This window comes from Mesoplodon bidens (genome assembly GCF_964165515.1).
Source record: "Mesoplodon bidens genome assembly, chromosome: 3".
In the NCBI taxonomy this organism is placed as follows: domain Eukaryota; kingdom Metazoa; phylum Chordata; class Mammalia; order Artiodactyla; family Ziphiidae; genus Mesoplodon; species Mesoplodon bidens.
In genome coordinates this window covers 13,844,094-13,856,725 of record NC_138178.1, presented here as the reverse complement: position 1 = coordinate 13,856,725, position 12,632 = coordinate 13,844,094, and the positions used below count along the sequence as shown (strand labels likewise).

The following is a 12,632-nucleotide window of genomic DNA, read 5'->3' as shown; positions in this document are numbered from 1 at the left end:
AGTAAGCATTTTGTGGGGAAGTACTTTTTTTTTTTTTTTTTTTTTTGAGGTACACGGGCCTCTCACTGTTGCGGCCTCTCCCGTTGCGGAGCACAGACTCCGGACGCGCAGGCTCAGCGGCCATGGCTCACGGGCCCAGCCGCTCCGTGGCATGTGGGATCTTCCCGGACCAGGGATGAACCCGTGTCCCCTGCATCGGCAGGCGGACTCTCAACCACTGCACCACCAGGGAAGCCCCGGGAAGTACTTTTTATGTAAATATCTTGTTCCTTGTGCCTTTTACTCACTAATTTTATAATTCATTGTTGTTTCTTTGCTTAATTAATCTATTAGATTGATAGCAAGTGGTGGTTTTCTAATTCTATCTTTTGCATTCATCAGGTGGCATACCATTGTAAGGAAAAGCTTTCTCCACTCCCCAATTATTTATATTAGTATGGACTAATATTGACTTACATGTTAATATTTTATTTTAATGGGTCATTCCCCATTACTGCCACTTATTGTGATGTTCATATTGTCTCACGTTTGGCCAGTGGGACCTCTTCATGTGGGTTCCTGTGTCTTTTGACATGGTTCTATCATTGTTTGAGTACTTCTTTACTTCTGACACGACAGTATGTTCTAGGCACATCTTGAACCATTCCTTGTCTTAGCCCTAGAATAACATTTCTCCAGGGAGCCTTGATTTGTTTTAGGTGAGAATGGTATTTAGAAACCAAAGTGGACACTAGGTGTGCTCATTGTTATTAGGATGTTGCTACTTCCAGGCCCTCTCAGTGTGTATAAATGCAGAGATACACACACATTCACATCTATGTCTTCTTTATATTTTGAAGTTGGTGAGGTCACACAGATACTTCTGATTTAGTATATGGATTTATGTATTAAATACAAACATATCTGTATGTATTTCTGTGTCTGTCTGTCTTTGTATCTATTTATTTATCGAACCATAAACTCCTAGGAATTTCTTAGTAATTTCCCTAAACCTAATCCAACAGCACAGGGTTCATTCTAATGTTTTTTTCTTTTTGTGTTATGACTCTCATGCCAGACAATGAGAAACCTGACTCCCATTATCCTCAATGTATTTATTTGATCATTCTCATATTAACAAATCTGTTGCTGCCATCCCATAATACAGAGGCCAGCCTAACCATGTTCAGGCTCAGACCTCACTCACGTGGTTTAGTCAACCTTTTTGACACTATTATTGAATAGTCTATGTTTTGCACAGTGATTTGAAATACTGTTTGAATCATTATTAAATTCTTGGGTATTCTTGACATTTTTTCTGTTCCATTGATGTGTCTTTCTATTCTTATTCTAGTACCACACTGTTTTAAATTATGATGGCTTTAAATACATCTTGGTACATGGTAGAACAAATATTGTCATGTATTTCTTTTTTTAGATGAACATTAGGAGTAACAATACAATTTTAATTTTACTGGTGCTACAGTGAAATATGATTTTGGGGAAGAATTGATCTTTTTGGAATATTGAATCTCCCCTTCCAGAAGCATGGTGTATCTCTCTGTCAAATTTTTTTCCTTATATGTTTCTTGGATTCTTATGGTTGTTGGTCTGTATAATTAACCTTAAAAAGAATAATATTCTGTTCATGAATATTCAGTATGGTTAATAGGGGACATGTAATTCTGAAATGATAGGAACATTGGGAAAATGGATTGTTGCATTTTGGAAGGCATCAATCTTTTTTTTTCTCTTTGGGGGGGTGTGGGGGCGTTCCCTGACCAGGGATTGAACGTGGACCATGACAGTGAAAGCGCCAAGTCCTAACCACTGGACTGCCGGGGAGCTCCCCTGGAATACATCAGTCCTTAATGAGTGGTAGTAAAAGATAATGTGGAGATTATTAATAAATGTATTGGGCACTTAAAATGGACCTGCTTTGCATTGTGCTAGACGCTAAGAGTTCAGAGTTGCATAAAATACAGGGTTTATCTCCATGTGATACTTAGACAGTCAAGTAAATATATAACTACAATATATGAAAATAATAAGAGATTATAAATAATAAAAAATCTGAACGGACTATTATGGAACATAGTGAAAGGAGGGATTATTTTTGTCTAAGGAATTGAATAAAGCACACAAAGATATTACATAAGGGCTGTGCATGATAATAAGAAATTTGACCTGTGGAAGAAAGAGTCAAATAATAATTCTAGACAGAGAAGGTAGCATAAATTAGGGTAATAGGTGCAAAGGGAAGGTGCTAGGCAGTTCAGAGAAAAATAATCCTGTGTGGCTGGAACACTGTAGGATTTAGAAGAAAAGAAAATTTCTAGACTATTTGTATAGTATATCCATTTGCAGAGAATTCACTGTGTTGACTTATTTTGTTAAATTTTCCACATCATTACATATATAGTGGCCAGTTTCTGTACCATTTGTCATCAGATTCTTATTTTTATTTTTTGACCTCTCATATTTTCTTGTATCATTTTCTTACTTCACTAACATATACATTTTGTTAATAAATGTGAGTGGCATATGTTACCTTTAAGTATGTTTCAATAATTTTTAAGATTGGGGCAACATAGATATTTGGGAACTTTTTTGGGTGGTCTTGTGTTCTGTAGAGTCAAGGAAGCATTTAATTTAGAAGGCTGCAACTTCCATAGAGGGTAGTTGGCAGATGATGGGTATATCCTGGATTTATCCTTTTGAATGGCTTTTATTTACTGAATGGCCATGAAGGAACGAGTGTTTATAAGTATAGGAAGGATCATAACAGACCAACCAAACAAACCAAAAATACTATAAAACATGGTGTCATTGAATTATAAGAGGATAACAGTAGAGGAAAACTTAGAAATTGCTAGCCCAACTTCCCTTTATGTTTTTTCTAAAGGAATAGATGTGGAAAGCTATTAAGAATTTTTTTTCTTGACGTATAGTTGATTTACAAAGTTGTGTTGGTTTCAGGTGTATAGTAAAGTGCTTCAGTTATATCTGTGTCTGTATACACATACATACATATATATGCTTTTTCAGATTCTTTTCCATTATAGGTTATTACAAGATATTGAATATAGTTCCCTGTGCTATACAGTAGGTCCTTGTTGTTTACCTGTTTTATATATAGTAGTGTGTATATGTTAATCCCCGATTCCAAATTTATCCCCCATGTGGGGTGTGTGTGTACACACACACACACACACACACACACACACACACACACACACACACACACCACATGTTCTTTATCCATTTATATGTCGATGGACATTTAGGTTGCTTCCATGTCTTGGCTATTGTAAATAGTGCTGCTTGGCTATTGTAAATATGAACAGTGGGGTGCATGTGTCTTTTTTTTTTTGCGGTACACGGGCCTCTCACTGCTGTGGCTTCTCCCATTGCGGAGCACAGGCTCTGGACATGCAGGCTCAGCGGCCATGGCTCATGGGCCCAGTCGCTCCGCGGCATGTGGGACCTTCCTGGACCGGGGCACGAACCCGTGTCCCCTGCATCCGCAGGCGGACTCTCAACCACTGCGCCACCAGGGAAGCCCGCATGTGTCTTTTTGAGTTATAGTTTTCTCTGGATATATGCCCAGGAGTGGGATTGCTGGATCATGTTAACTCTATTTTTAGTTTTTTAAGGAACCTCCATAGTGTTCTCCGTAGTGGCTGCACCAGTTTACATTCGCACCAAAAGTAAATACCTCATCTCTTGTATCTAGGCTGCTCTGTAACTTGTTTTGGCTAATAAAGTGCGGTGGAAGTAGCATTGTGTGACCTCTCTCTGTGGCTTGATGATCTGTTTCCTGAGCCCATTGGGGTGGCCCTGCACCTTCCTCCTCCTCTAATGATACCTTATGTTTAGGTTGAGGGCTGGAATATTGGGTGATTTGGTGTCACAGAGGTTGGTTTCTTTCTGTGCTCTTCCTTTTACCACACTTTTGTTGCACCTGTTAGTGCTAGACTGCTGTCGTTTATTATTTGATGTTTGGGGCTTTTGATTTCTTGGTTGATTTGGTCCAGCCTCAGTCCTTGGTGGGCTCTGTATATCTGGGCCTCAGGGTTTCACCAATTCATTGCCTCCTCCCTTTGGCAGACTTTGCTCTACATCTGTGGAAGGACTTGGGAGGGAGACAGCTTCCTGTCTCTCCCCAAGTGCTAGAAGATCTCCGATAACAGATCCTAGGGTCAGGAATTTTTCCTGCCGCTTCTTTAGGGGTAAAAGATTTTCTCCTTTGTCCTCCTAGCCATCATGGGTCTTTACTCATGCCCTGGGTGTGACAGGATTTGCAGCCAATCCCCCAGACGCTCAGGGCTTTTGAGAGTAGTGTCTGGGCAAGAGGTGGGATTTCATATCTTTGCCTCAGTGGCACCTGATCCTCTCCTTCATGCCTGCACCACCAAGGGAGATTCTTTCTGGTTGTTTTGTCTCCTTGCTTCCAGTCTTCCCCAAGAGCTCCTTGTGAGTCTTCATGGAGTAGAGTCTGTGAGTGAGTGTGAACTCCTGTCTGTGGTTCCAATAGTTCTGTACTACTGCAGTAGCCCACAATCAGCCTTTAGCAATTTGTTAAAATTTTTGCTGGTTTCTTATCTGTCTGTCTTCCTCCACATTTTCTTCCCTTGCTCTGTCGTTACTGGATAGTCTGAGTGTCTCGTGGATTTTAGGCAGCTGAAGGAGAGAGTGTGTCTGCCCTTGGATTTCAAACTATTTGGTTGCCTTTGCAAGTGCAAATCTTTCATAGTTTCAAGAAAAGTTGTGGGTTTTATAGTTTAAATGGCTTTTTCTTGATAGGTTTAGAGTGATGTTCTTTCAGCTCTCTACTTTTTAGGTAGAGTTGGAATTTGGCCCCTGAATCCTTTCGAAACAAACACTGTTTCTTTTATTCAAAATATTAGGTCAAACTATGACTTTTTTCCCCCTTAAAATGAAAGCTTTTAGGCTATAAGTTTGCCTCTGAGTATACCTTTATTCACATACTTGACATTTTATTTAGATGCGATATTGTTGTTTGGGATCATTTTCTCAGTAATGCTTAAATTAGTTTATATTTTTTCTTCTCAATCCAATAGCTATTTAATTGTGAAATTTAAAATTTGCAAATCACTTTTTTCCTCCTTTGATTCATGTGTCTTGGAAGCTCTTGTTGGTTGCATGTATATATGCTTATAATTGTTATATCGGTTTTATTATTATAAAATCTCTTTCAACAGTCTATTTTTGTTTTTTTTATAAATTTATTTATTTATAGTAGTGACACATGGGCTTAGTTGCTCCACAGCATGTGGGATCTTCCTGGACCAGGGATCAAACCCGTGTCCCCTGCATTGGCAGGCAGATTCTTAACCCCTGCGCCACCAGGGGAGTCCCTCAACAGTCTTTTTTTTTGTCTGATAATAAGCCACTTGTGTTTGCTTGCCTTTTGCATGGTATATCTTTTTTCATCCTTTTAATTTACTTGTGTCTTCAAATCTAAAGTATTCATTGCCTTGTGTTTGCTTGCCTTTTGCATGGTATATCTTTTTTCATCCTTTTACTTTTAACTTACTTGTGTCTTCACATCTAAAGTATGCATCCTATAGATGGCATATGGAACTTTTTTTTTTTTTTGCGGTACGCGGGCCTCTCACTGTTGTGGCCTCTCCTGTTGTTGTAGAGCACTGGCTCCGGACGCGCAGGCTCAGTGGCTGTGGCTCACAGGCCCAGCCGCTCCATGGCATGTGGGATCTTCCCAGACCGGGGCACGAACCCGTGTCCCCTGCATCGGCAGGTGGACTCTCAACCACTGCGCCACCAGGGAAGCCCGGAACTTTTTTTTTTAATTCAGTTAATCAGTCTCTGCATTTTGATTGGATTATTTTCATATTCATTGCTATTAATGTGGTTGGGTTTACATCTGCCGTTTTACTTTGTTTTCTTTCTTACTTTTTTTTATTAATAGCAATTTTTTGTTTTTGTTTTTTTGGCTGTGCTGGGTCTTCATTGTTGTGTGTGGGCTTTCTATAGTTGAGGCCAATAGGGGCTACTGTTCGTTGTGGTGCGTGAGTTTCTCATTGTGGTGGCTTCTCTTGTTGCAGAGCGCAGGCTATAGGTGCATGAGCTTCAGTAGTTGTGGCTCGCGGGCTTTAGAGTGCAGGCTCAGTAGTTGTGGCACACAGGCTTAGTTGCTCTGCGGCATGTAGGATCTTCCCAGACCAGGGATTGAACACGTGTCCCCTGCATCGGCAGGCGGACTCTCAACCACTGCGCCACCAGGGAAGCCCCCTATGTGATTGCTTTTTAAATTAAGAGAATGAGAAAGAAATATCTCATCATACTATCTTTTATCATTTCCTATATAATTACCTTTGTCAGAACTCTTTCTTTGTTATTTAATTGGTCTATAAATTTATTTTTAAAAATTTCAGCTTTATTGAGGTATAAGTGATGGGAACTCCTTGTTTTTTTGTGTGGATTGCAATTACTGTCTATTGTCACTTAATTTTAGCCTAAGGAATTTCTCTTTGTAGTTCTTGTTAGTGAGGTTTGGAGCAACAAAGTATCTCAGTTTTTTTGGGTCTGAGAATGTTGTTATTTTGCCATTATTTCTGCAATATAGCTCTTTTGGATGTAGGATTCTTGGCTGATAGTTTTGTTCTTTCAGCATTTTGAATGTTATTCCACTGCTTTCTGTCCCCTATTTTATTCCTAATGAAACCTCAGGTTTACTTGTATGTGATGATCCATTTTCCTCATTTCTCTTTCGAGATTTTCTCTTTATTTTGCCTTTCATCATTTTTGAGTGAGCATCTCTTTGTGTTTATCCTGTATGGAGTTTGTTGAGCTTTTTGGATGTGTAGATTATTGTTTTTCATCACATTTGGGAAGTTTTCAGCCATTATTTCTTCAGGTACATTTTCTATCCTTTTCTTTCCTCTCCTGATTTTCTCATTATACGTCTGTTAATGCAGTTAATGGCATACCACGTTTCTCTGAAACTGTTCTTTAGGTAGTATAATCTCAAAAATCTGTTTCTGGGCTTCCCTGGTGGTGCAGTGGTTGAGAGTCTGCCTGCCGATGCAGGGGACGCAGGTTCGTGCCCCGGTCCGGGAAGATCCCACATGCCACGGAGCCGCTGGGCCGGTGAGCCATGGCCGCTGAGCCTGCACGTCCAGAGCCTGTGCTCCGCAACGGGAGAGGCCACAGCAGTGAGAGGCCCTTGTACCGCAAAAAAAAAAATCTGTTCCTTAGATTGTATAATCTCTATTGATCTATTTTTAAAGTTGATTCTTTTCCTACTGCCAACTTACATCTACTGTTGAGCCCTTTTAGTGAGTTTTAAACTTGAGAATTTCTATTTGGTTGGTTTTGGTCTCCTAAGTCCAACATCTTGATTCCCTGCAAAGACAGTTATCGATGCCTGCTTTTTTTTTTTTTCTCGTATGAATGGGTCGTACTTTTCTCTTTCTTTGCATGTCTTATAATTTTTTGTTGAAAATTAGACATTTTATTTTATTTATTTTTTTGGCTGCGTTGGGTCTTAGTTGCAGCACATGGGATCTTTGTGGAGGCACGTGGGATCTTTTTCATTAAGGCACGTGGTCTGCTCAGGTTTCTCACTAGTTGCAGCGCACAGGCTTGTCTTTAATTGTGGCGTGCCGGGTTTTTTTTCTTTCTATCTAGTTGTGATGCGTGTGCTGTGTAGTTTGCAGCACATGGGCTCTCCCGTTGAGGCACGTGAGCTCAATAGTTGTGGCATGTGGGCTTAATTGCCCTGCGACATGTGGGGTCTTAGTTCTTTCACCAGGGATCGAACCCATGTCCCCTGCATTGGAAGGCAGTTTCTTTACCACTGGACCACCAGGGAAGTCCCTAAAAATTAGACATTTTAGATAGTAGCCACTCGAGAGAATGAGTCTTCCTTCGCCTTGTAGAGACAGAACCTCTGCACTAGTGCTCTGGAGCTAGGGATGGTGACAGCACTCTGCTTCTCCTGAAGAGGCACGTGTACTCTGACAGGGTGCTGGAAGGAGGGAAGGGTATAGTAGCCCACCTTATCCCTCCTAGCATGGAACTTCCATTCTGCTAGCAAGCTGGGGAAGGAATGATAGGGACCCAGGAAACTTGGCCTGTTTTTAGAGTGGGAGGCTATGAGTGGGAGATACCAGGATGAGTAGTAGTATGAGAGTCACTGGAGACCTGGCCCTCCTTGGGTAAAATTGTAGCCTTAGACTAGATCTGTGGAGAGAGGGAGCCCTCATCTTCTTGACAGCGCCACCCAGAAAGGAACTTCCATCACAGGAAGCAGTATGTGGGGGTGGTGGTGGTGATGGGGGCAGATCATGGCTCAGATGCCACCGGCTCTCACTGTTCTTATTGAGATTTAGTAGATTGTCTTGGGTAAAATATTCTACTTTCTGCATGTCTTTGGGACAATTCTCAGAGACTTTATTATTTTTATTTTACTTTATTGAAGTGTAATTGTTATACAGTACCATATAAGTTACAGATTTACAATGTAGTAACTCATAATTCTTAAAGGTTATATACCATTTATAGTTATTATAAAATATTTGCTATATTCCCTGTGTTGTACCATATATCCTTGTAGCTTATTCTATACAGAGACTTTAAATGGTTCTTTTTCACCTATGAAATGGTTAATTTACTGAGGAGAGGATCCATGGACCTCTTCACTCTGCTATTTCAGAAGTCTGGAAGGCCTGACTTCTTTAAAGAAAAAATCTGTCATAATTTTAGTTTTATTGAGTGGTCAAATGATGGTGTCTTTTCACTGTCAGCTCTGTTGGAAGTTACTGAGATAGTCTTTGAGGCCTATTTGCATACTTTCCCTGAATTTTGCCATTTAAATGTTACTGTTTTGGGACTTCTCTGGTGGTGCAGTGGTTGGGAGTCTGCCAGCCAATGCAGGGGACATGGGTTTGAGCCCTGGTCCGGGAAGATGCCACATGCCATGGAGCAGCTAAGCCCATGAGCCACAACTGCTGAGCCTGCGTGCCACAACTGCTGAAGCCCATGCGCCTAGAGCTTGTGCTTCTCAACAAGAGAAGCCACTGCAATGAGAAGCCTGTGCACCACAATGAAGAGTAACCCCGCTCACCACAACTAGAGAAAGTCCGTGCGCAGCACGGAATACCCAATGCAGCTAAAAATAAATAAGTTTTTAAAAAGTTACTGTTTCAATCTGCTCTGTACATTTCTTTTTAGAATTTTATTGATCTTTTTTTTTTTTTCTTTTGCGGTACGTGGGCCTCTCACTGTTGTGGCCTCTCCCGTTGCGGAGCACAGGCTCCTGTTGATCATTTATAGGCTAAAAGATGTATGTTAAATGCTTCCATTGTAATTGATACTGCCTGCTGGTAATTTGAACAGTTAGAGATGCTCTTTTTAAAAAGTAATTAATTAGGGCTTCCCTGGTGGCGCAGTGGTTGAGAGTCCGCCTGCCGATGCAGGGGACATGGGTTCGTGCCCCGGTCCGGGAAGATCCCACATGCCGCGGAGCGGCTGGGCCCGTGAGCCATGGCCGCTGAGCTTGTGCGTCCGGAGCCTGTGCTCCGCAACTGGAGAGGGCACAACAGTGAGAGGCCTGTGTACCGCAAAAAAAAAAAAAAGGTAATTAATTAATGATTTAATTTGGCTGCATCAGGTCTAAGTTGTGCTATGTGGAATCTTTTGTTGCGGCGAGTGGGCTTCTCTCTAGTTGTGGCACGTGGACTCTAGAGTGCATGGGCTCAGTAGTTGCAGCACGTGGGCTGAGTTTTGTTGCAGCAAGCAGGCTCTTTGTTGTGGTGTTTGGGCTTCTCTCTAGTTGTGGCGCACAGGCTTCTCTCTAGTTATGGCACGGGCTGTAGAGCATGCAGGCTCAGTAGCTGTGGCAAATGTGCTTAGTTGCCCCGTGGCACGTGGGATCTTAGTTCCCCAACCAGGGATCAAGCTCACGTCCCCTGCATTGGAAGGTGGATTCTCAGCCAGTGGACCACCAGGGAAGTCTCTAGAGATGCTCTTATTCAGTGTGTCTAGGTTAGTTTTGTTGTAACTAAGGATTTTACTTTTTAGAGATATAAAATAATTTTTGTAATTCAGTTCAGTCTGAATCCATGTCTTTCAGCAGAGGAGTTGAAATTCATTTACCTGACTTTACTATATATTGGGCTTTTTTTGGAAACTGTGTTCTTATCAGTATTGTTGAATGGTGTTATTTGGCACCACAGTGCATAGTGGGGGAAACTTCTCCAAGTTTAAAAATACATGTGGTCCTATTGAAGTTTGCTAGGTTATACCTTGTTACTGTTCAGAAATCGGTTTCTTTTTAGAATTGTGTCATCTGAGTATATGTAGTTAGGCATTAATTTCTGTATACTCAACTTACAGTCAGTTGATAATTTTACTCATTATACACTTGTAGATTGCCATTTTTATAATTCAGTCTTTCATGAAAAAGTGGTACTGTCTAACAGCTATTTTCAACTGGGAGAAGGATCAGATAGATGTCAAAGTTGCTGGGAGTGTTCATTGGCCAATACCTCTTGGGGACATCTCTGATCTCCTAAAGTGTCTTCCTCCCAGGCCTATTATGTCAGGTTGGCAGGGCTCAATGATAGGTCATGTCGGATTCTTGTGGACAGTTGGAATGACCTAAACCTTGCTCACTCATTTAGGACTGTCCTTCACCTCTAAGTCCCAACTCCCTGTATCAACCTCCTTTACTTATGCTTACTTCCAGCAGAAAAGAAAGACAAACCTCTTTTTACACCTTTGTTACAGGAATCAGTTAAATATTGGTGAGGAGGAGTATATTAATACTGAGGTGGGGTAGGCTGTGTCCTGCCCCCTGGTCTCAGTTCCTGTGAAGATTCTTCCTATCTTGTGGGGTTTTTGAGTCTAAGGAAACACTGCCTTGTGAAATCGTACTAGGACTGTTTATGTCTGTATTGATGTTTTCATGTTTGTAAAAATTAGATTACAGTCAAAAAAAAAATGAATTCATGATTTGGAGTAGGTAAGATAGTAAACCTGACCTTGACTTCTGAAGATAACTATAAAATCCCTATCTGTGTGAAGCACTCGTAAAATTTTTGTTTTCATTTCAACTTGTTTTGTTTCTTTACCCTAAGACTTGCTACATTTGTGATGAACAAGGAAGAGAAAGCAAAGCAGCCACTGGTGCTTGCATGACATGTAATAAACATGGATGTCGACAGGCTTTCCATGTGACATGGTAAGTATGTTTCTGTCATTGTACAGAAGTGAAATTGGGAATACCTTGTAAGTTAAAAACTTAGGTACGCAAATATTATTAAAGTAAATTTTGTTGGGATAGTGTCTATGTTTATATTTACTGTAATAAAGATAATTCTAATAATTGAGTGTATTTACCAGAGTCCAGTAGGTGGACCCTGGTTCTAGTGTCTTATTCAGTTACATTTTGTTTAAAGTACTTCTACTGGTTACCTACCCTTGGATTTGTCATTAGGATTAAAAGAACTGATGTAGATAAATTTAGTGCAGTGCCTGAAATACTAGTAAGGATTTTATGAATGATAGCATTTTTTCACTGTCTGTGTTTCAAGAGGGGAAAAAAAAGCAATCGCCATCATTCTCAGTATTATAGTGGCTGTTCCTTAAAAAGTTACTTAAATGTTTTTTTAAATAACATTCTATTTTTATTTTGTTCATGTTTCTTTTCAGTTTTTATCCATGTACCTATTTGTTGCATAATTTTTAAATCACAGTTTAAATGCAACATTGTTTTTTTGATAATTTTTTCACCAAAAATTTTGGGAAGGTGATATAGTCCACTAGCAACATGGAAATGGCTGCATTATATCCTATGAAATGTTAGTATTTTATTTAATGTTTCACCAATTTCAGACACATTGTTTCCAAATTGTTTTATAATATGTGGTGCTGTAAAGAACATTTTGTGCATTCAACAAACATAAATGTAATTTCCTTAGAATAGTAACTAATGATAATTAATAGCTATTATGTATTGAGTATTTACTATGAAGTGGGCACAGTTCCATGGAGTCGGATTTCAGGGCAAAAATTGTGAACATTATTATTGTTCTTAACACGTGTTACTAAATTTTTGGAGGCATTGTAAATTGATACTAAAACTTGTACTTATATGTTTTTTTGAACATAAAATTTCAAAAGCATAAATTATCCTAAAACAAAACATTCAACATAATAGACAACAATTAAAAATAAAAGTTTGGTGAGACTTCCCTGGTAGTCCAGTGGTTAAGACTCCACGCTTCCACTGCAAGGGGCACGGATTTGATCCCTGGTTGGGGAATTAAGATCCCACATGCCGTGCGGCCAAAAAAATATAAATAAAATAAAAAATAAAAGTTTGGGAATAACTCATGTAGTTATTAATTTTAAAAATCAGTCTAGGGCTTCCCTGGTGGCGCAGTGGTTGAGAGTCCGCCTGCCGATGCAGGGGACGCAGGTTCGTGCCCCGGTCTGGGAAGATCCCACATGCCGCGGAGCGGCTGGGACCATGCGCCATGGCGGCTGAGCCTGCGCGTCCAGAGCCTGTGCTCTGCAGCGGGAGAGGCCACAACAGTGAGAGGCCCGCATACCACAAAAAAAAAAAAAAAAATCAGTCTATATTTAGCAGCCAGTATAGGAAC

The 12,632-nt window shown here is 40.3% G+C and overlaps 1 protein-coding gene across 12 annotated transcripts in view; it reads left to right on the top strand.

The window, feature by feature from the left end:
- Nucleotides 1–12,632, top strand: part of MLLT10 (MLLT10 histone lysine methyltransferase DOT1L cofactor) — a 244,697-nt gene that overhangs the window by 95,268 nt on the left and 136,797 nt on the right. For all 12 annotated transcript variants that reach the window (XR_014015434.1, XM_081229500.1, XM_081229509.1 and 9 more), the window contains one exon: nucleotides 11,106–11,209. Coding sequence is in view for 11 of the 12 variants with exons in the window: in XM_081229500.1 (XP_081085626.1) it covers nucleotides 11,106–11,209 (104 nt within the window). In the remaining variant the exon portion in view is untranslated. The remainder of the gene's footprint in view (nucleotides 1–11,105; nucleotides 11,210–12,632) is intronic.